The sequence below is a fragment of the Daldinia caldariorum genome (genome assembly GCF_022478825.1).
Source record: "Daldinia caldariorum strain CBS 122874 unplaced genomic scaffold F4812scaffold_2, whole genome shotgun sequence".
Lineage (NCBI taxonomy): Eukaryota > Fungi > Ascomycota > Sordariomycetes > Xylariales > Hypoxylaceae > Daldinia > Daldinia caldariorum.
The window spans coordinates 1,579,526-1,600,850 of NW_025953038.1; the positions used below are offsets into that span (position 1 = coordinate 1,579,526).

A 21,325-nucleotide genomic window follows, 5' to 3' on the forward strand; every position below is an offset into this window, starting at 1 on the left:
ATTCCTATACGAGCCGAAGATTAACCGTACTTCGGGCCAGGGCCGTTAGGTACCTAGCTACCTAGGTAGGTACCTACTCATCATTCGATCATTCCAACTTTTAAAGTCAAAAGCACCGAAGCTCTCTGTAGTACAGAAAAAGAAGCATTGTTCTCTCCACTCCTCAACATCGACGTAATCTCTATATTCAAGGTAATTTGAAGTCTCCTATTCTCACAGACAGTGTTCCAGGATGCTAATTGATACACCCAGATGGTCGCCCAACCCGCCGTTCGCGCTGCCCCGCGCATCACCTCCATGATCAGCCGCCGGGCCTTCCACGCCACCCGCGCCCGTCTCTCCTCCCCGTACCACTACCCCGAGGGCCCCTATTCCAACTTGCCCTTCAACCCCAAGACTCGATTCTTCGCTTTCCGATACTGGGCCTACATGTTCACCGGCTTCTTCCTCCCCTTCGGCATTGCCGGTGCGTGATTTCCCTTTCGTCCCGTTGCTCGAGAGAGCGAGCCGGGTTCCAGGTAATGAATATACGTCATAAGCTAACGTTCGCTCTATATAGTGTGGCAAACCAAGAAGCCCAAGGCTTAAGTTATAGCCATTGGTTGAGCATGAACCAAGTTCAGTGAGGCAGGTCGAGATGAGGTGTTGACTAGGCGGGGACGGCAAGAAACACAAACAATGCAAGCTGTACATATACATACATGACAATAGACATAAAGGTCATCGTCGAACATACTCTAATTTGTTTTCTGTTCTCGTGAATGTTGATGATACTGAATGGTAAAACTAATTGAGTACGTTCGAATCCCTGTTTTTTAATGGTTACATGAAATCGTAGTATTGTCACTTGGTCTTAGAATTGCACGAACATAAGAGAGGATACCATCATCAAAACACAAGTAAGCAAATTTAGTTATAAGTCAAACTTGATTCATCACCTAAGGTTAGGTACCTACCTCCTAACTAGGTATTTGCTCATTCAAAGTCACATATCACCGATATTTCATACTACCTATTATAGTGTGAGGTAGCAGTTTCCCTCTTTAATTCGTTAATATATTTTCATTGTAATATTCTAACATGTACAGGCAAGTCTATTTACCCCCGTGATATGTACATATGATTGGTATCATTCGTCCGTAGTCATTGCTCCTTTGCATTATTTTACCTCTATTTATATCCATATTTTTATTCCCCTTCTTATGGTAACTCGATTCTACGTTGCCAAAGGAAATTGTCTTGTTGCATAATCCTTTGCAGGTAGTCTATCATGAACTGAGAATTTGCAGTGTCCAAGTCCCATCTAGACCTTAACTCCTCGTATACGTCCAACATCTGGTCACGAGTTGAATATTTTGCGAAGGCCCTCAGCACAGCCATGGCCATCCAAGTACTGATGTAAAACCCCTCAGTCCCAGAATCGAGGGCGTCCAAGAAGGCTTTGAATACACTGACTAACCTCGCTGCCGACCAGTCTGACCCCCCACACCCATGCCTGCCAAAGGCTTTGAAAAGCGCGAGGAAGATAGCACCATGCAATTGCACTTCAAATACTTGCATCTCATCGAGAAATTGTGCGACTTTAGAGAGATCGCCCAATCTCGGGCCATAGTGGTTGATAAGGAGGCGATAGGTTTGCAGGTCTGGAGAGATCAGGGCGGTTTTCTGGAAGTTTGGACGCATGTCGGGATGCTTTTTCGCTACCCTCGCAAACATCATGAGTATTTTAGTGATGTTCTTCTGCATCGAGTAGTTACGATCTGGCATTGGCCTGGACCCTCGGGCTGAAAGTTTCATTTTCTCGTAAACCCTCTCGGCAGACGGTTCCTCCCCAGATGCTAGAAACCCAGATATAACACTGTTAAGCACAACGGAATCAATGACTTCGCCCGACTCCACCATCTCTTTATATGCTGCTCTCATCCCACTAGTGTCCCGCTTAAGACCGAAGTAGTGGATCAGACTGACATGGTGATATCGGTTGAATTGAAAACCCCGTGTTACCATCTCCTGGTATATCATCTCGGCAAGATCAAATTTACCAGCTTTCGATGCAACGTCAAAGAGGATATTGAAAGTTACTTCAGAGGCACGAATGCCTGCGACCTGCTCCATCTCCCGCCAGAGCTGGAGTGCAGCCTCCACTTCTACCTCTGTTGATCTTCCAACGTATCGACTGGCAAATGATATGGCCGTGTTCCATTCAAATAGGGTCAGGGGGAAACCGCTGTTCTTTACATCGGTTACCACAGAAAAGTAGCGCAACATAGACTTGGAATCTTTCTTTTCAGTCATTCCAAGGACTGCAAGCAGCTGATGCCTCAAACGAGCCGTAATATATGACGTACGGGGTTCTGGAAGTGCCAAATATCGATCATATACCTCATCCAAGTCTGTCGTTGCCGGGCGCCTAAGCTTGAGAAGTACTATCTCTTGTAATTTCTGAACAGCTTCCGATAGTTCGGGACTTAGTCTCTGCTGGAGGTTGACAGATTGCAGCTCAACATCTTCAATTTTGTCTGAGACGGTGAGATTTGGGCCATTGGCGGGAGCATATCTCCGGAAGTAAGGATCCCTCAGGAACTCGAGATGATCATTCACAGAAGTATTGTCGTATTGGTCAACAATTTCAAGTAGCTCATGTCTCGGCTTATCTTCCCGTGGTGGGATAGCTGCGTCAGCCGTGTTCGTGGCAGCATGGTTCCATTTGCGATCACACTGGAAATTCCAGTTGAAGAAGCCGGGACTTAAAGGCCGATGACTTAATGTTGCTATTGTCGAGCTGAGATGTCTTGTAGAGATAAGTGTACAGGAATATATTTGAAGTTTATTCCTAGACCGTGCCAAGGAAGGGCGGCTGGAGACAGTAAGTAAGCCCTCGCAGCTATGCCCATCGCCTATATTCGTGGTATTCGTGGTATACAACGAGGGCACTGAGCTTAAGCCTGGCGAGGGTCGACAGGAAAGTACCGCGCCGTAAATCGACCCGTCAATTCGAGTAGAGATTCTCATGAGCTGTCCCGCATGTTGGTCCGGTCATCACAGCTTCTCTATGGGACCCTATGGATTTAAAGACATGGGGTTTTGGCGGGTGACGTAGAGAATTCGAGAAATTTTTGTGATATAACTTTTCCTCTAACAAATGATGGCGGAACTTGTCGGTTTGGGGTCGCGTTATCGCAAGCATTAAAATAAAAATGCAACTGATAAGAAGTACAGGGTTTCTACCTACCTAAGATAGGTACCTAGTACCTACATGTAACTTCCCACAGCGAATCAAGCTGAGTACCTTACCTAATTTAAGAGCAATTTAAATGACGCTAGCAGGTACCTCTAAAGCCTCCGTCTTGCTTTTTTAACGTGATGCACTGGCTAAGAGGTACAAGAGCGGATCTTTTGAACAACAGCATGGATTCGTACATGTACAAACGAAATTACCTACAGATCACATCTAGGAAAATCGATTATCCCCGCCAATCTTGGTCCACCTAACCTTACCTTAGCAACTCGATTATGCGACTTTTGAACCAATTTTCTAAACCTTGAATTGTTCAAGTATCTCTGAACAATTGGATCCAACCGTCCTACACTCTCGGCGCAGAACCAATTGTTCGAGTCTCGACCTCTCCTATACAGTACAGTACAAGGGAGGATAAAGGTTTTTGGGGTTTGGCTTCCGGGTAACGCGCCATGGGTGGTCAAAGGCAAAAGCTGCCTGGTAGGGTGTACCAGACAGTCACAACGTTGCTAAACCACCGAATCTATCCGAATTTTAAAGTCCAGGAACCGGTATGGTATAAAGTGGTTGAGTCGATACCTCCATCCGAAACGCTCACGAGGCCACTCCCACCTCAGCACAAGGTACCGAATCCCAAGGCGCGAAGGCCGAGTAGATTATTTCAACCCCAAGAACTAGTGTATGAAGAGGACGAGCTACGAAGAACATTTTACAAAGACCACCCATGGGAGCTAGCGAGGCCGAGGATGATAATCGAGATGGATGGGAAAGATGCGCAGAGATACGATTGGTCTAAAGGATTAATACAAGCGGGGATGCCCTTGTGCGGCGAATGGTAAGCGTACATGGACTTGCGCATACATGTTCGGAATAGAATATGTTAACATCTTTTACAGTGTTGTTCAACGTCAGCTCTGGATGATGTACAACGTACCGGGCATAACAAAAGAGCAGGCGTATGACGCGGCGAGGAAGGAGTTTTACGCATTGCGACAACAAGAGGAGGTCGAGCGCAGAATAGCCAAGGAAGAGGCTCAGATGGTGGGCGCATATTTCGGCAAGTCATTCCTGCAAATAGGTATGGATCTAGAAGACAAGCAGTACGAGGAATGGAAGAAGTGGGCTGGCAAACAGATCGAGGAAGTCCGGGCAGAGCGTGATTCGGCTTACACACATTACGGCGAGGAGACTAATCCAGATGATGTTGATATGGATACGATTGCAGAACAACCAGAGGAGGTTGTTATAGAACAGAAACAAGTCTAGGCAAAAGACCTGAATTATTAAGTGTATTATTGTACCGCCAAGCCCTCCTCAGTCGACTTCACGACTCTCGGAGCCAGTGAATGGGGGTAATTGTATTACAAAGTCCTATAATCCTCCACAAATGACGCGCGCCAGAATTGACGATGGGTATCTTTCTTTTTTTTTTTTTTCTTTTTTTTTAACTACGACTCCTCGGGTATCAACTCCTTCAACTGCTCGATCCGGATCAGGTAGGTTTCCCTCTACAGCAAGTGTATTATTAGTACATGATGCCATGGATTTGTGATCGGGTTGGGACTTACAATTGCTTCAATCCTCAATCGGTCTTCTGCGTTCGACGCTCTGCCGATAAGTTGCGTCAGAAGGGCGCATGCTTCTTCATAGTATTTTTGGGCAAAGGTGTAAGCTTGAGTATTATCGAGTTGAACGGCGGTATTTGCCTTGGCGAGGGCCGTAGCCAGCATTGCCTTTGACGACGGCATCTTGATGAAATATTAGGTTTGTAGTTGTATTTGCTTTAGGTAATTATTATTATTATTGTACAGAGTAAAAGGAACGAAAAGAAAAGAGTTGAAATCGAAATTGAAAAAAAAAGAAAAGAAAAAAAATGAGAGAAGGAAGTTGCTGATGAATATCAGACGATATACCTACCTCATACCTACCTGCCTTATGTATGGTACCTACCTACCTTATATGTACTTACCTAAGGTACTTAAAAGAAAGATGAAACCCCATGGGTGACAGTGCCACAAAGTATAATAGATTGGACGATGATCTGATACAAGGGGGTGCGGGTACTTGCATACCGCTTAGGTCGGCTACCTAGGCGCAAAGACGTTCGCTTAGGTACTCCAGCTCCATCAACCTCGGGCGGTACCGTACCTGCAGGGTTATTCTCTGATACATAATTTACGTTACACCATTACTCTATTGTAAGTCACTTTTTGTAACAAAATAATTACTTGAGGTAACTCCTAATCTAATAGGAACCCTCCCTACCTTAAGGAGTCCAGTGAATTAATATACATTATTAACAAGGATTTGACCATAAATCATACATCCCACGAGCCAAGATAAAACCAAACCAGAAATATAAGGAGCAATGACTTCTAATGAGGCAAACGGGAGGACATACCTCTCACTACTCCAATCCTGTGACAAGTGAGTAACACAGCAATAGTAAATCGTACTATATCTGATGATATAGAAGTTTCCCATATGATATCGTACCCTCGGACACATACTACCTGTTGTTGCTCCCCAACGACGATCAACCGCACGGGTATCTACTTCCAGAGATCGTCCAAAAGATACCATGGACTTCTCAATTTCATGTCAATCACAATGCGCCACGGACCGTCACAGTGCTGGACTCTTCCGGGGGTGAAGACAGAGCTGGCGCAGTGAACACTGCTTTCTCAGAACTAATCAATATCTGCGTTGAGCGGAACCTCTTCCATATTTTAGATGGTAAGCATAGCGAACCGTTTGCCATTGTGAGCGCGAAGTACCCCGTTCACATGGAGCGCTTCGCCTCCGCGCTGTTTGGAATTATCAGTCGAGGCGCATGTACCACGGCGTATACCAAGACAGCAGACGGGACGTTGAAGCTCTGGATCGCCCGTCGCGCGGCTCACTTATACACGAGTCCCGGGATGTTAGACATAACCGTAGCAGGCGGCGTCAAAGCCGGCTCCCGTCCTATAGACACCGTGATCCACGAAGCCGACGAGGAGGCCTCTCTGCCCGAAGCGCTGGTGCGCTCGCGCGTGCGCTCCGTCGGCGTCCTGACGTATATCACCGCCACCGGGCCGGACTTCCCCGGAGAAAAGGGTCTTATCATCCCGGACGTCTTGTACGTGCACGATCTGGAGCTTCCGAGCGATGTCGTCCCCAAACCGAATGACGACGAGGTTGATACGTTCTACTGCATGACTGTTGAGGAAGTGCAGAAGCATCTGCTAAACAGGGAGTTCAAGCCTGATTCGGCGGCCGTGCTTATTGATTTCTTTATTAGACATGGGATTATTACGGCGGATAATGAGAAGGACTTCATCGAGTTGAGTATGCGGTTGCATCGTAGACTTCCTTTCAGGATGCCTTGATCCCAGAGTGAAATGAGGTATTATGTTATGATCGCAGACTAGAAGGATAGGGAGTACGGTATAGAGTTAGAAATAGGTCATTATTATTAACGCTAGGATAGCTACCTGATTTAATGAAGATCTCTGGCTAGACGCCAGATTGATATTAGAAGATTATCCCATCATGATTGGCGGCTACTACTACATGCAAGTAGCTATTACCACTTATATGTAAGTGCCAAGTCGACTCGTCACACTTCAGAGGTCTTCATCACAGATATAACGTACGTCAATATGGAAAGCTATTCATAAACTCAGAGAGGCAAATACCCGCGTAAATGTAACTAAACACCGTAAAATAGCTTCGTCGAACCGCTACGATAGATGACTATGGAAGTCCACGGATATCCATCTCAAAAGTGTCCTTTTTTCTAGTCGTGTTGTCTAGAATCCTGACGTATATGTTAGATATCCTAGTTGGATAGGGTGAGAACTTGAGGGAAATGGCTAAAACCACTACGGTCTGTTAAACACGCGATATACGAGGAAACTACCAGAAATCGAATTGCGAGTCCTAATACGTTCATTCGTAATTATTGGCACTCCTAAATTGGCATGAAAATGCCATCATGGATCGTGCCCTTCTCCTATCTGAAGCTTGCATACAGTGGTATCGGACCTCGATTGACATTAACTTGATCTTCCCTCCTTTTCAAATTTCTTCCCTGCTCAATGCAACGAAATGCAATCCATCCTTTCATCTCCGTAGATACTTCAAACTACCATAACACAGTTTGGTTTGAATAAAAGAAATGTATTCAACCATGCTGCAGCAACCAGAAAAACCCAGGCTTGATGTGATTTTCAATTATCGACGTGCAACTGGGTAATTGGACTAGTTAGCAAGGGGAATAGTTACCAATATACCGAAGCGACGAGGTGACATACCGTATAAAGCTGCAAGGCTCCAACTACTCCAAGGGGACACTAGGAATAGTCGGCATCACGACCATGTTGCTGACGTAGGTCTGGCGGGGGTAACGTTCGCGGAGCGGTGGATGCTGCACAATAAACACATCGGACAACTGCAAGAACTCGACCAACTTGCCAGAGAAGCTCAGGGAGTTAACCCGAGCCCAGCTCTCGACGAAGACGCACTTCACGGAGTCGACGGGGACGATGGCGAGGAGTTTCATGAGGTAGGCGCACAGCATGAACACGAAGCCGGTGCCGGGGCCGTCGGTCACGACCACGCCGGGCAACGTACCCTCGGGGATGGCCGGGTTGTTGAGGGGGCGGTCCAGGATGATGTCGTAGGCGTCGCTAACAGAGTCGACCACGCTGAAAACGGTCGTCCACCAGCTCTGGTGCACGGCGCGGCTGCGGCGGAAGAAGCCGATGTCGCACGTGCCGGCGTGCAGGTTGTACGCGTTGAAGCGGGCGTGGAGGTAGCGCTCAAAGTCCATAACCTTCTTGTAGCTCACCTCGTCGCCGTATCCGATGGCCCAGCGGCGGTGCGAGTTGGGGCCCTCCGATTTGATGCTGCGCTGAACCATCTTGATCATCTCGGCGGTGTGGCCGCCGGAGCCGCAGACGAGGATGACGTAGAACGGCGTCTCGTTGGACTCCTTGCGCGGCCAGAGTTTCTTGGGGAGCTTGCGATGGGAGACGATGGTGCGGTGGCGGCGCTGTTTCTACGTTAGCAAGTTGAAAGGAAAAAAATAAAAATAAAAAATTAACAGTTGGGGTTGGTATTTACCGGGATGACGAAGAAGACCAAGGTCACGATTGATACGAGAAGAAACACCATGACAACCTTGAGAGAAACCATGGAGAGGACGGCGAAAGCTCCGCAGTAAGCGCGGGTGAAACCGTAAGAGAGGACATGCGCAAGAATTCGCACGATGGAGCGGATAAAGTCGAAGGCACCGCGGACCGGTGCGGCCAATACGTCGCTATGGAGAGCCTCCATGTTGACGATGCACTGCCAGTGCTCTTTATTTAATGAAGAAGATGTTTTGGTGTTTGATGGGCTGGCAGTACCATCAAATGTGGGTAGAGGAGGTTCTTCGACTGTTGGGGAAGGAGTGTGTAGAGGATTTAAATTTTTGTGGTTGTTATTAAATAGAGAATTAGTAGGGTTGGTGGGAGTGTTTGTGGAGGAAACACCTCCCACACCAGGAGGGTTGCCTGTTGCCTCGGATGCCATACCGTGCTGCTGCTGCTGCTGGCAATGCTCACGATGAGAAGGAATCCAGGAAGGGTTCTCAACGACAACGACGCGTTCTTTGATGGTTGTAGCTGTAGCTACAAGCACGTCCAATGACGCAAGTCTTGGATGGAGCACTATACGGACTTCTACCGGAGTAGTAATGACGTTGGGTTAATAATGTATCTGCCGGGCTTAACTTAACCTCCCGAGAACAGAGTAAATACCTACTAAGAGCCTTGAGGATAATATAATATAAGACTTTTATGCCGAGAAGAGCCCGTTAGGATCTTATCGTGAGATTTTGCACTCCTGTTTTGATGATTTTGTAATAAGTTTACTTAAACAGACGATGAGTCGATGTTGGTTTTTAAAAATCCTAAGACGGCTTGTTAGTGAAAGTATTTAATAAAGAAATATGATATGAAGGACAGACGATTCTGGGGTGTTGATATTGATTCATGGCTTTCTGAACTTACGTGATCCGTCAGACAAAGCTTGTTTATGCGGCGATGCAATATTATCCCGGAGATATAATAGTCTTTTGCGTCTCCGGGAATGAGATCGCCGCGAAAAATAGAATAGATTTAATAGATTTAATAGAATTTACGCCTGTGTTGCCGGCGGCTTAAAGAGAGGTTAATAAGGTCGTATTTGTTTTTTGGTGGCTACCTATTTTAAGGGTCCTTTGTTAGGAACGGCGTGAGCTATCGGAGGCAGTAATTGTAGAAACAGCCATGCACGTGGCAGCTGGGATACCGCCCGCCGCCCGGCTGCAGGATCGCAACTTCCTCCGGCGGAATGTGACAAGGAAATCACTACCTTAGGTAGCTATGTATGTAAGTACCTACCTACCTACTAAGCCACTACAGCTACTGTAGTTCGCTAGAAAAGAGAAGCTGACCAGTTGCTATTCCCTTCTTGGAATATCTATCGTAGTTCTCAGAAATCGATCTTCTTCCTTCTTAATGCTAGAGCGATCTTGAAGTTGTCTCCCGTACAAGTTCATTTCGTAGAACAGGTGTTCGAAAGATGTACAGGGTACCTTACATTAGCACCAATTGTGGATCGGCACAAGGTGTAGATAAGATCTATTTTGGTATTCCGTACTACGTCACTCGCAACGCAAACCATTGCTAGTAACGCGTTACTACGGTAGTTGCCGTTATCGAAATTTTATTGGGAACAGGGGTAACGCCTTATCGCGTCGCAACCCTTAGGCAAAAACACGCTCAGGCAGACAATTATTCATTATAACGCGAAAAAGGACCAAAAAAAAGATCAATGCATCACCTCGGCTTCCTCATAATCATCGCATCGACCCTTTTAGTATCCACAACCAAAACAACCAAAACAACACGTCTGCCTTTCATTATTCATTTTCCCTTGTGCAGATACTAATTGTGGTTTCGGTAAACATGGCGACCTTACGGTCGAGGAAATTCCTGAGTTGCTTCTATTGTGGCAAAAAGTCTAAACTGCGCTTCGAAGGCCAGAAGTCATTTCTCTGCTTATACTGCGATGCGACAAATTGGTTAGACGAAGTGAGCACAGCATATTCTTGATGTCGGGATGAGATACCTGATATTCCTCGCGCAGTGCTAACCAGATAGTAGTATGGAAGTATTACCGACCCCCCTACGACGTCATCATCCATCGAGCGCCCCCAAGTTCAGTTCGCGATTCCTCGCTCATCAGTACCCCGGTCACCAACGCGATCACTATCTCCAAATGGCATAAGTTCTGAAGATTCCATCTTCTGTAATACGTGTTTAAGGAACCAGCATATGCTCACGAGCTCGCTTGCGCAATTTGAGTGGCCGGAAGACCACAATAGCGCCGAATATGCTGCCAGAGAGAAGAGATATTGGGCCCTTCGAAGGGACCTTGAAAAAAGGTACCCTCAGATGTGTGCCCTTTGCGAACCCAAAGTAGAGAAGAAGCTTCACGAAGCAAGCTATACGGCGCAAACCGACCACCTGCGCCGAATGATGGATCGCACGCGGTCGAGCCGACAAGAAGTGAAGAAGCGAGGTGTTTTAGACGCAGTTGACTGGGCAGGCAGATGGGCGTGGAAGCTCGGCTTTGCATTACAGTTTCTATGGCATATTGCTATGCTTTGGTCACTCGTCATAGGACAGTACGTTCTAAGCGGAACAGAATCGCGGGTGGCTACGATTCTGAAAGGTGTACATCAATACGTCAACAATCTATTACCTGGCCCAGACCAGCTCATGCGGTGGGCGATTAGTCTTGCGTTATGTTCACTGCCGTGGAATCCGCGCTTCAAACAGACGATACGGGGCTTCACGGCGCATTATCTTGGATTTAAGCATTGGTATACGTACCAGTTTCTTATCTTGTTGGTACGATATGCCGGCCTCTCGATGGCCCAATATAGTTCCTCGGAGAGATTACAGGTGCCGGCCCAACTGGGCGCGCAGCTCGCCATAGCGTTATTGATGACCTTTGTGAGCGCAGATGAAATCTAACGTATGGACTTGCACTAATATAATGTATAGATTTATCACGCGTCGCGGAAGTCTATTCATACAGATACAACGCCTCTCTTTCGACCTCGCCAGAAGGTGAATAGCTCGCAAAGGCCACCCGTCGTGCCAGAACTGCCAAATAATCAAAATGATCTTGGAAGTATACTCGACGAGATGTCCCAATCACAGGTTGGGCCTGCGCCGCATTCTCCTCAAAGTCCGGATGCTCATCAATCGACCGCGTATAATGAGCCCTTCGGCGGCTCCTTCGGCGGTTCCTTCGACAGCTCGTTCCGTAGACCGCAGCAAAACTTATTTCCCAACTCGTCTTTTAGTTCTATGCGTCTATCTGACCCAGTTATTACTAGAAAACCAGAACCCCAGAGAGTTCATTACGAGGAAGAAATGGATTGGACGCCATCCGCTTCACAGCACCGAGCGTTCAGCTCGTACAACCCGTATAAGGTGAAGAACACTAACCCACGCTTCAGCGATACTCCCATCGAGGCAAAGTCCGGCCCAATCTGGTACAAGGTGCCCCCGGCTCCTACTACTCCCGCACAGAAGTTACGCAATCCTCCTATGCGCCCGATTATTAGAGAAAGCCCGAAGGAGGTAAAAGAGAACTTCTTCCAAAGTGCAGCTAGGGGACCCCTAAACATTGGTTCGGGTCACGGCAGCTTATCAGATATTAAATTTGCTGAGCCAAAATTCTTTGCGCCGGAAGATAAAGATGATCCACGAGATAACCTCTCTAGGATGTTTGCAAGTTCTTTCAGCATTAGTCCAGATCCAGATGAGCAGAGGTATCGGAATCCTAGGCGTGCGGGTACAGCCTCTGTTTTCGGTGTTCGCCAGGGCGCTCAGAATACAACAGATCGACAAAATCACCGTGTGACGCGTTTCGCAGAGCTATTGGTGCTTGTGGGCGCCCTTTACGCGTGGGTTTCGGCTTTGAAAACGGACGAACCTTATGGTATGAGCCTCGCTTTAACTTCTATTATAGCCTGTTTGATCATTTCGATTCGACTGGCTGCTGATCTACAGGTCGATTTCCAGCTTCGGGAAGGAAAACAGCCACCACTATTTGCTGTATCGTGGGCGAATTTGGGGCTGGCACAGGTTATATCTTCACTCATTCTTGCTTGGAGTCTTTGGTCAGGAATTGGGACTAAATATCCCTGGAGCATATACGGTAGTGCTCATATTATAACCGCGATCGTTCATCACCTTGTGCATATTTTCTTATAAACATCATGTCGAGCTTGGGACTAGGAATTGTACCATACGAAAACGAAACTGCATGGTATAGGTTGGGCGGTTGGGTGGTCTGGATCAATGGCATTATGATACAGCATGGCATAGCGTTCATTAGCACATGTATTACCAAGAATAAAGGTGGAATACCAGGTAACATATATTGCATAGGATATAAATGGGGGAGTTTTCTCGGATTGAGCGGAGAGCACACATGAGGTACCTGATGTAGGACCTTTGGGTGGAAAGATACCCGAGCATTAGTATTCGGAGTCTCGGTGGCACGGTGGGAGCAAGGAGAAGTACCAATGTACGTACCTAAATTGATCAATAAGATTTGGCTTGCTGAGTCTTAAATGCATACCTAGGTACCTAAGATATCTCTCCAATCAGTTCCAATATTTTGGGTAAGGGTACGTGAGGTCCTAGCAAGGAACTGTCATCAACTTTCCACAATAGGACAAAAAAAATTACATCCATTCCGTAACTTAAATTACATCGGGTTTTGAATTGGAAAATAAACTCAAAGTCTAGCTGAAAATAGCAAATCCCACGGCACTGGAACGTACTATACAATAGGGTATATCATACGATAAGTGATAGGCGATAACGCCACCGTCAGGCTGTCAACTTACTGCAAGAGTGACCGCGGAATACTCGGTCAGGTTAGGTCAGACGTAGCTCATTTCCTCTGGACGCTAAATTCGAAAGCTAAAAAAAAAATAAAAAAAACAAAAAAAGCGATTGGACCCCCTAAATTTTTGTAGATCTTTAATGCTTTATATTATTATATCCGAGTCCCCTAAATTGTTCTTAACTCTTTTCTTTTTCGAATAATCTCGTTCTTCTCTTCGTCCCTTTACAAGTCTTCCTTCTACGTAGGGATTTACTTGTCTCTTTTAGTTACGGGTTCCTTCATTCTTTAATATCCGTCACTCCTTAGATTTATTTATTACCAGTTAAAAACTTCTCCGCAAAATGCCTGGTCGAACACTCCCGACCCTCACTCAAGCTGAGGTTGAGTCGCACAACAGCAATAAATCTTGCTATGTTACAATTGGAACCAACGTCTACGATGTGACTGACTTTGTCGAATCCCACCCCGGTGGTCCCGACCTAATCCTTGAATACGCCGGAAAAGATATTACCGCGATTCTCAAAGACGAAATTTCTCATAAGCACTCAGATTCCGCATATGAAATCCTAGAAGAGTATCAGACCGCCTTTTTGGTGACGGATAGGCTCGCGCCAAACGGAGATGTACAGAAGCAGGTTGCCGATTCCCAAATCAATGGCAAGGTCAACAACTACGTTCACCCACGAACGGGCATGTCCTGCGAAGAAGACCTGAACAAGGAAACAGACATAGACAATGACTACAAGGAGCATAAGTTCCTCGACTTGAACAAGCCTCTGTTGATGCAAGTTTGGCGTGGTGGTTTTAGCAAGAAATTCTACCTTGATCAAGTTCATAGGCCAAGACACTACAAAGGCGGCGCCTCCGCGCCTCTGTTTGGAAACTTCCTCGAGCCTCTCAGTCTGACCCCTTGGTGGGTTGTTCCTTTGATCTGGCTTCCTGCGGTTTCCTACGGTGTTCACTTAGCATCTCAAGGATTCGACAGCGTATCTGGGCTGGCTGCCAGCTTCGGCGGTGGTGTGCTCTTGTGGACTCTGATAGAGTACATCATGCATAGATGTCTTTTCCATCTTGATGAGTATGTTCTATCATCCATTTATCATAATGCTGTTGCTAACCAATTTTCTAGTCACCTACCGGATAACAGAGTTGGAATCACACTGCACTTTTTGCTTCATGGCGTACATCACTACCTTCCCATGGACAAGTACCGTCTAGTGATGCCTCCTACCCTCTTTGTGGTGCTTGCAACGCCCTTCTGGAAACTTGCACACGCGGTATTCTTCTGGAATTGGCATCTTGCCACAGCTGTATACTGCGGTGGTATCTTTGGATACATTTGCTACGACCTGACTCACTACTTCCTACACCACCAAAATCTGCCCCTTTGGTACAAAGACCTCAAGAAATACCACCTTGCCCATCACTTCCTCGATTACGAGCTGGGCTTCGGCGTAACCAGCCGATTCTGGGATCGGGTGTTCGGTACCGAGCTGGTCACCGTGGTTAAGACATCCTAGATCCTGACCGCTGTTTCGTACAAGGCCCATTCTAGATACATGGGCATGGCGATATGTATTGAATGGACATGATGTGAAAAAAACGGAACTTGGGGTGGTGAGATATATAGGCATGAGGTCGGCAAATTTGGCGTTTGGTACCTAGTATGACACGAGAAATGTTCAGCTTTAGTCCCCACTCGATTCGTACCTAATAATTAATGATTTGAGTTTGTCTTGATGATTTGTCTGTGGCTTGTTTAGAAGACGTGTTATAGTGCGTTAGTGGTGTCAGTGACAACATTGAATGTTGGCCTTTATGACCTGGACATGCACTTCCAACTACCGAGTATACAATATATCCGATATATTACATTAAACCATACCTATATTCTATATAGGCATGGAAGCCCCTGAATCATAGGTACCTACCTAGGCCGTCACATTAAGTAATCGGGTGCACGGACACAGATTTTAGTTCAAGTAGGACTGTACGGTAGTCTGTACCTAGGTACAGGTACCTTGGCACCGTTCTGGTATTTTTACTCGGAACCACCGACATGTCCAGCTTTTTCTGCAGGCATCTTCTTCTGCCACCCCTCTTGTCTTTCACGTCCCAAACTGGCAAACTTAGCTGATGTCCACCTAGGACCCATACAATCCATACCATACCTACCGTCGGCAAGTCGTAAGTAGGTAATTTCGTTATTATATTCTTACAGTACTGCATCATACTTAGTTATTCAACTTTTATCTTGCCTACAAAATTTTTTTATTACTCTATCAACAATCCTAATCATACCAGAGGATCGTACCAGAGGAAGTTGCCGACTCCTAAGACTCTAGCCTCGTTCTAACCCTATCAAAAGGTTTTCTTCAAGATGGCGACCCTTGATGTCGAGGCTTTGCTTGATGCCACGGCTAGCAATAAGAATGATACCAAGGAGGCCGGACCTAAAGACTCTGATGACCGCGTAAAATCTGATAGAAGCGAACGTAGAGACCGCGACCGCAGCGCTGGCCGAAGACGCGATCGTAGCACCGACCGTGGACGACGTGATCGGGGTGATGATAGGGAAGCAACACCTCGCAGTGATGCAGGTAGCCATAAGAGTAGGCGAAGAAGTCGGAGTCGTGATGATGACCGTCGACACTCACGTCGTCACAGAGGAGGCGATGGAGATTACTACCGCAGCGGCGGACGCGGCAGGGACCGCTCTCGCTCGCGATCTCCTCGTCGGCACTACCGTCCAAGAGACGACCATCGCGACCGTGATGACCGCAGCTACCATCGAGGCAGGGATGAAGATAGACCTAGAGGAGGTCGTACACCAAAGCGTGATCCTACCCCCCAACTAACCGAGGACGAGCGCGATCGCCGTACCGTATTCGTCCAGCAGCTAGCTGCCCGTCTTCGTACCAAGGAGTTAAAGGAGTTTTTTGAGAAAGTTGGCCCAGTTACTGAGGCTCAAATTGTCAAGGATCGCATTAGCGGCAGGTCTAAAGGGTCAGTTCTGATATCCACATGTTTATATCTGAAATTACAGTACTGACAATCATTTTAGAGTCGGCTACGTTGAATTTAAAAACGAGGAATCCGTAACTGCTGCTCTTCAGCTCACAGGTCACCAACTCCTAGGTATCCCGGTTATTGTCCAGCTTACTGAGGCTGAGAAGAATCGCCAAGTCCGTAACACCGAAGGCTCTGGCTCTCACGCCAACTCGATCCCCTTCCATCGACTTTACGTAGGCAATATCCACTTTAGTATTACTGAACAAGATTTACAAAACGTCTTTGAACCCTTCGGCGAGCTCGAATTCGTCCAGCTTCAAAAAGATGACACCGGTCGGAGCCGCGGCTATGGCTTTGTACAGTATGTTCTACCATAATTACTTCAAACAGTGCATGTTACTAACTCGAGCCTCCTAGGTTCCGTGAGGCTGACCAGGCTCGTGAAGCGCTTGAGAAGATGAATGGATTCGACCTTGCCGGTCGTCCAATTCGTGTTGGTCTTGGTAACGATAAGTTTACCCCTGAATCAACTGCCAATATCCTACAGAGGTTCCAGGGTCAAAACCAACCATATCAGGGGTCCGCTTTCTCCGGTGCTGGTGGGCGGGGACCTCAAGCCTCTGGGTTCGACCGAGCGGGAGGTCGTGACAACGACAAGGCTACCGGGGCCAGCGCCCTGGATGACACTGATGTTGCGGGAGTCAATTTTAACAACTATAGTCGCGATGCCCTAATGAGAAAGCTCGCCCGAACCGATGAAGCTTCCAACGGAAGCCATAATGAGAGACAGATTCTCAAGCCCAAGACGGAGACTAAGCCTCTCCCGGTGAATGTCAACATGGCGAGTCGCTGTGTTGTCCTTCACAACATGTTTGATCCAGCTGAGTACGCTCTCTCTATTCAAGACCGTTTCATACATATGCTGACTAGTAGCTACAGAGAAGAAGGTGAAGACTGGATTAAGGAACTGGAGGATGACGTTCGACAGGAAGCCGAACAGAAATATGGTCATGTAGTCCATATTTCCGTCGATCCGAATTCTCCCGGCGACATTTTCCTTAAATTCGACAAGGTCCAGGGAGGCGAGAACGCTATTAAGGGGCTGAACGGGCGTTATTTTGGCGGACGTATGATCAGCGCCGCGCCTGTTGTGGACGCCGTCTACAGCAGTTTGTTCTCTCGTACCAAGGCTATTTGATATGCTAATTGTTGGTCGGGCCTTTCCCGTTCTAGGAACTTTTTCCCGTAAGTTACATCCATAACCATATTATAAGATAAACCGTTCTAATTAAAATTAGATACCGTACTCGCTACCATTTTTTTCACACGGATGCCGGCCCCCAAGATCTCATTCACTCCATTCGCCTGTCAAATTGGTAAACGACATTCTACGCAGCATATTTCTCCGAGATCAAACGACATACTCTCCCAGTCATGCTACAAAATCCTTACTTTTCGCGCTGATTTTACAATAGAAGCCCCCCTTTTCCAGAGGAACTTGCATCCTCATACGTCAGTTTTTGTCTGCTGACGTCCGTGTCAAACCGAACATCATTTCCGATCATTATCGCCGAGCCGGGGAACGTTCGTCGGCCTGCATGCCATAGGACCAAGCTAGGTAATTAGGCGTTGGTAGTACTAAAGCATATGATTTTAGATTATGATAATTATCTATTGTTTCGGTGATATTGGTATGAAAACTCCCGGAAGATTGTGATCATGTCAGCTCTGACGCCACCTGTAGATTCCTCGTGGCATTTTCAGCGCCGCTGAATGCGTTTTAGTCTTCCATCCAGGTCGACTCCCCAATTCATGTCATAGAAGACATTAGCGGCTAACACATTACAGTTTTCTTGATAACATGTAACAATGTGTCGCGTCTATTCTTCGTGTAGGTATGACCCAGGTAGGCACCTATATACTTGGACATTTGCTCTATACCGTCACGTTCGAGTCGGGATGTTTACACTCCAAGCAGCCAGTTACTTGTGATACAGACTTTTTTAACAGGGAATAGCTAGTGCTACACGACAACTCGGGTAGATTATCTATTCCAATCCAATACAAATACAGCCGGAAGATTAGATAGGCGCTTGAAACGATCACGTCGATTTGCGACAATAGCCTCTTTCATATCCGACACATTCAAACTGTTAACTATGAACGCTACCTGAGGTACTAACCCCCCCGAACGTAGATTATAGTACTTTGATTTTACGTGATTTCTCCTGACGACTGATCAAATCACGATGTATGAGCGAGGTTAACGTACTATATGGCGAAGTACTCCCGCTAGCAGTACCATCCGTTAACAAACACGGAATACCATTTTGGAGGGACGAGATGGGAATTTACCAAATAGAGTCTGGTGGTAAGTGCTATCCGTAGAATATTCAACATCGTCACTTCAGAATAGGGGTAGAGCCGTTCAAGTGGTAAAACATTTTGTTGGCATCGAACAGCAACATGTACGTATGAAGAGGCTCTTAAGATAGATCATTATGCTTCTACATTATTTTCATACGGGCATACTTGATCTACCTTGATCTACCTCGATCCATTCTGCAATTACTTACCTGTTATTGAGGCTGTAGAAATAGAATGCAATAAATAAAACATCTAGGGATCATCTAAACTTAACTGACCTAGCTAGTCCACTGCTTATTTAAGGGGCTTTTGTCTCACTGTGAATATCTGGCAAATGCTGAAAGGATAATGAGTCTTGAAGTTCTATGATCTTGAACAGTAGGTACCTCCTATACAGGGATTTCCACCATCTCTGCAGATTCACAATTCTGAATGGCCTCGATCCCGTCAATATCAAAGTTACATAGGTAATACAAAGCTTACGGTAAGTCTGGTTGTTTCATACGACTTACCATTGTGATTGAGACTGTGCATCGAGTGAGACTGGCGAAATAGATATAACCTCATGTCATTGTCACTTGCGTAGGGTGCTAGCTTCTATACACTAATAGCCCAAGTTCGTTTCTCCGGTCTCACTAGGATTATATCGTAAATTCAGCCTGCCACCTCCCAGGCTTCCGGACGATACTGGCATCCTCATTAGCCCTCCAACAAACCCTGCCGATGATGTCAAGAAAATTTGCTAAACAAGTGTTCGCACATCAGCACTCCCCCTTGTTGACCAGTGAGGTTTTCGTACTATAAGCCTATTACAAGGACGTAAAGACCTGGCACTTAGCTCTTTAGAGTATATCTGAGCTTTGTAGCCGAGTACGTCGTTTAGTATATATCTGTCACTCACAACTAATGGGAAGCCGGCGTCTACTGGAAGACGAAGACATATGACCCTTTTTCGAGCTCATCGCTAAGCTAATGCCTTTACATTAATCTTAACCTTCAACACAGGGGATAGTTCTTAGAGCTGCTGTCACGCCGTTCGACTCTCCTGAGAGTTCCTGAAGTTGAGTTTCGAATCTCACTCACTCCCGTATCATAATTAAGGATACTATTTACATCACGGCCGTCTTCATACGACTTATAGCACGTCTAAGCATCGTCTTCGTTTTTAAAGCAATTTTAGGGCAAGGCCTTCCTCTCCTTCACAACCAGACACCCATGCCTCCAAATACATAACTTCTCTCAGGCATCCTCCATTCACTCACATTCTATTGAATTTCTACAACAAGCACCTATTCACTATATGGGCTGCTGCTTTGGTGCTTTCCCAAATTTAAGTTTTCTGGAGGCATTCCGCATTATTTTCATACCCTTCGAATAAGTACCTAAGATACCTGACCTAACCTGCCTACCTCTACACACAACACGTCTAGTAGTAGACCTATTGCATCTCATTTACAGGCATTACTCTATACGCATGGTTGTTTCCTATTTGATATCAAATCCTATTTCGAATGTTAGGCAGACCTAAGTCTCTTTCTGCCTATCTTGCTACTACTCAATAGGTAAGTCATACAAGCCCTCTCGGATGCTTCCTATGCAGTCCACACACTCTCATTTAATTTTTCCTCGCTACCCTAACCCGAGCGTGGTACTAATCACATTGGAAATATAATAGGCTTCAATAGTTATTCTTATTAGGTGCGTACGCCTCTCATTTCCACCCTATTGTGGGCAGAACGTTTAGCAGCTTCAAACCTGAATTTACCACACTTTGACCAATATAGCATTCATTTGCCTGACCCGCAAGTGTCTATTTATCCTAGACTACTGCTAACTCCCGTGGTTAGTATAAGCTGTTGACCTTACCTATTCCTAGTCCGGCCCAACAGGTACGTAAAGCTCTATCCTTGTTCTGAATACTGTACTTGTTTACCTTAGGTACATGACTACCATCCGGGATATATATGCTAGCTACAATGTTCATCATTAAAGATATCTACTAGGGCTAGAGCTAACATTTTTATTAGGCCAGTCAAAAATCATGGGGTTGTCAGAGCATTTGAACCCTTCGGGCGGACCCTACCTCCTGGAGTCGCCTCCAGATGCTTCGTACGAGAAGTAAGTGATATAAATTTCTTTTTCTGCTTTTATGCACCCACTATCGTTCTACCTGGTTCCATTGAGAGCGGATGCTGGCCTCAAGATGTCCTATACGGTGTTACAATTCGGGATATTCCATGATTCCCGCAGTTCGATTAGTGCGAAAGGTACCTCCTTTTCCACAGCTTAGGTCACAGTTGGAACTTGCGTCGGCCAATCTGGATAGACTGCCAGGATAGGTCTCTTTACATCTATACGGCTAGCACATGCCTGGCAACCAGAGAACTTACCCGGCAACGACCAACATCACGACAACCTATCTCTTATCAGGCCTACTTGAGCATATCTTTGGAAGCTTCACTTCACAATTGGCCTGGAAAGTGATGGGTACCTAGGTACATTTCTACAAACAAAAAAAGGGGTAGAAGAAGGCCAGGAAACCTTTGGACATCTTTTATCAACCTTATCTTCCGGTACCAACGATAACCAATTGCGCTATTAGTTGCAATCAGTTCGGTTATGGAAGTAGGGTCGTTCATACCTTCCCCAAGCACATCCAAATGATGTTGTATCATTCCAGTTCCTCAGCCCCAATCACTCAATTCTCCCTTTGAAATCTCTGCCTGGGGAAACTGCATTTGGCCTCCTTACCCGTTCTTACCT

The 21,325-nt window shown here is 46.3% G+C and overlaps 9 protein-coding genes across 9 annotated transcripts; 6 read left to right on the forward strand and 3 right to left on the reverse strand.

Annotated features, from left to right (window-relative positions):
• Nucleotides 1–94: 94 nt before the first annotated feature.
• On the forward strand, nt 95–735 carry F4812DRAFT_414127 (uncharacterized protein). Its single transcript, XM_047932852.1, has 3 exons — nt 95–192; nt 253–466; nt 560–735. The coding sequence occupies exons 2-3, from the start codon at nt 253–255 to the stop codon at nt 586–588; spliced, it is 243 nt and encodes an 80-aa protein (XP_047793775.1). The 5' UTR covers nt 95–192; the 3' UTR covers nt 589–735.
• Nucleotides 736–1,049: 314 nt separating this feature from the next.
• Nucleotides 1,050–3,144, reverse strand: F4812DRAFT_414130 (uncharacterized protein). The gene has a single exon (XM_047932853.1). The coding sequence runs from the start codon at nt 3,010–3,012 to the stop codon at nt 1,201–1,203; it is 1,812 nt and encodes a 603-aa protein (XP_047793776.1). The 5' UTR covers nt 3,013–3,144; the 3' UTR covers nt 1,050–1,200.
• Nucleotides 3,145–3,258: 114 nt separating this feature from the next.
• Nucleotides 3,259–5,207, forward strand: F4812DRAFT_414132 (mitochondrial ribosomal protein). The gene is made up of 3 exons (XM_047932854.1): nt 3,259–4,073; nt 4,135–4,746; nt 4,807–5,207. Exons 1-2 carry the CDS (start codon nt 3,691–3,693, stop codon nt 4,502–4,504), a joined length of 753 nt encoding a protein of 250 aa, XP_047793777.1. The 5' UTR covers nt 3,259–3,690; the 3' UTR covers nt 4,505–4,746; nt 4,807–5,207.
• F4812DRAFT_455575 (uncharacterized protein) lies at nt 4,687–4,968 on the reverse strand (the record flags this gene model as incomplete). The annotated part of the gene is made up of 2 exons (XM_047936846.1): nt 4,687–4,746; nt 4,807–4,968. 2 exons carry the CDS (start codon nt 4,966–4,968, stop codon nt 4,687–4,689), a joined length of 222 nt encoding a protein of 73 aa, XP_047793778.1.
• Nucleotides 5,208–5,411: 204 nt separating the features above from the next.
• Nucleotides 5,412–6,745, forward strand: F4812DRAFT_414133 (NUDIX hydrolase domain-like protein). Its single transcript, XM_047932855.1, has 2 exons — nt 5,412–5,665; nt 5,715–6,745. Exons 1-2 carry the CDS (start codon nt 5,607–5,609, stop codon nt 6,607–6,609), a joined length of 954 nt encoding a protein of 317 aa, XP_047793779.1. The 5' UTR covers nt 5,412–5,606; the 3' UTR covers nt 6,610–6,745.
• Nucleotides 6,746–7,434: 689 nt separating this feature from the next.
• Nucleotides 7,435–8,973, reverse strand: F4812DRAFT_179720 (glycosyltransferase family 1 protein). The gene is made up of 3 exons (XM_047930023.1): nt 8,348–8,973; nt 7,537–8,276; nt 7,435–7,470 (listed from the first exon to the last, which is right to left on the reverse strand). Exons 1-2 carry the CDS (start codon nt 8,795–8,797, stop codon nt 7,560–7,562), a joined length of 1,167 nt encoding a protein of 388 aa, XP_047793780.1. The 5' UTR covers nt 8,798–8,973; the 3' UTR covers nt 7,435–7,470; nt 7,537–7,559.
• A 1,242-nt stretch (nt 8,974–10,215) lies between these two features.
• F4812DRAFT_455578 (Ima1 N-terminal domain-containing protein) lies at nt 10,216–12,540 on the forward strand (the record flags this gene model as incomplete). Its single annotated transcript, XM_047936847.1, has 3 exons — nt 10,216–10,341; nt 10,414–11,268; nt 11,320–12,540. The coding sequence occupies 3 exons, from the start codon at nt 10,216–10,218 to the stop codon at nt 12,538–12,540; spliced, it is 2,202 nt and encodes a 733-aa protein (XP_047793781.1).
• Nucleotides 12,541–13,259: 719 nt separating this feature from the next.
• Nucleotides 13,260–14,962, forward strand: F4812DRAFT_414140 (inositolphosphorylceramide-B C-26 hydroxylase). The gene is made up of 2 exons (XM_047932856.1): nt 13,260–14,261; nt 14,313–14,962. Exons 1-2 carry the CDS (start codon nt 13,525–13,527, stop codon nt 14,701–14,703), a joined length of 1,128 nt encoding a protein of 375 aa, XP_047793782.1. The 5' UTR covers nt 13,260–13,524; the 3' UTR covers nt 14,704–14,962.
• Nucleotides 14,963–15,563: 601 nt separating this feature from the next.
• Nucleotides 15,564–17,393, forward strand: F4812DRAFT_455580 (splicing factor, CC1-like protein; the record flags this gene model as incomplete). Its single annotated transcript, XM_047936848.1, has 4 exons — nt 15,564–16,189; nt 16,248–16,556; nt 16,613–17,080; nt 17,135–17,393. 4 exons carry the CDS (start codon nt 15,564–15,566, stop codon nt 17,391–17,393), a joined length of 1,662 nt encoding a protein of 553 aa, XP_047793783.1.
• Nucleotides 17,394–21,325: the final 3,932 nt, after the last annotated feature.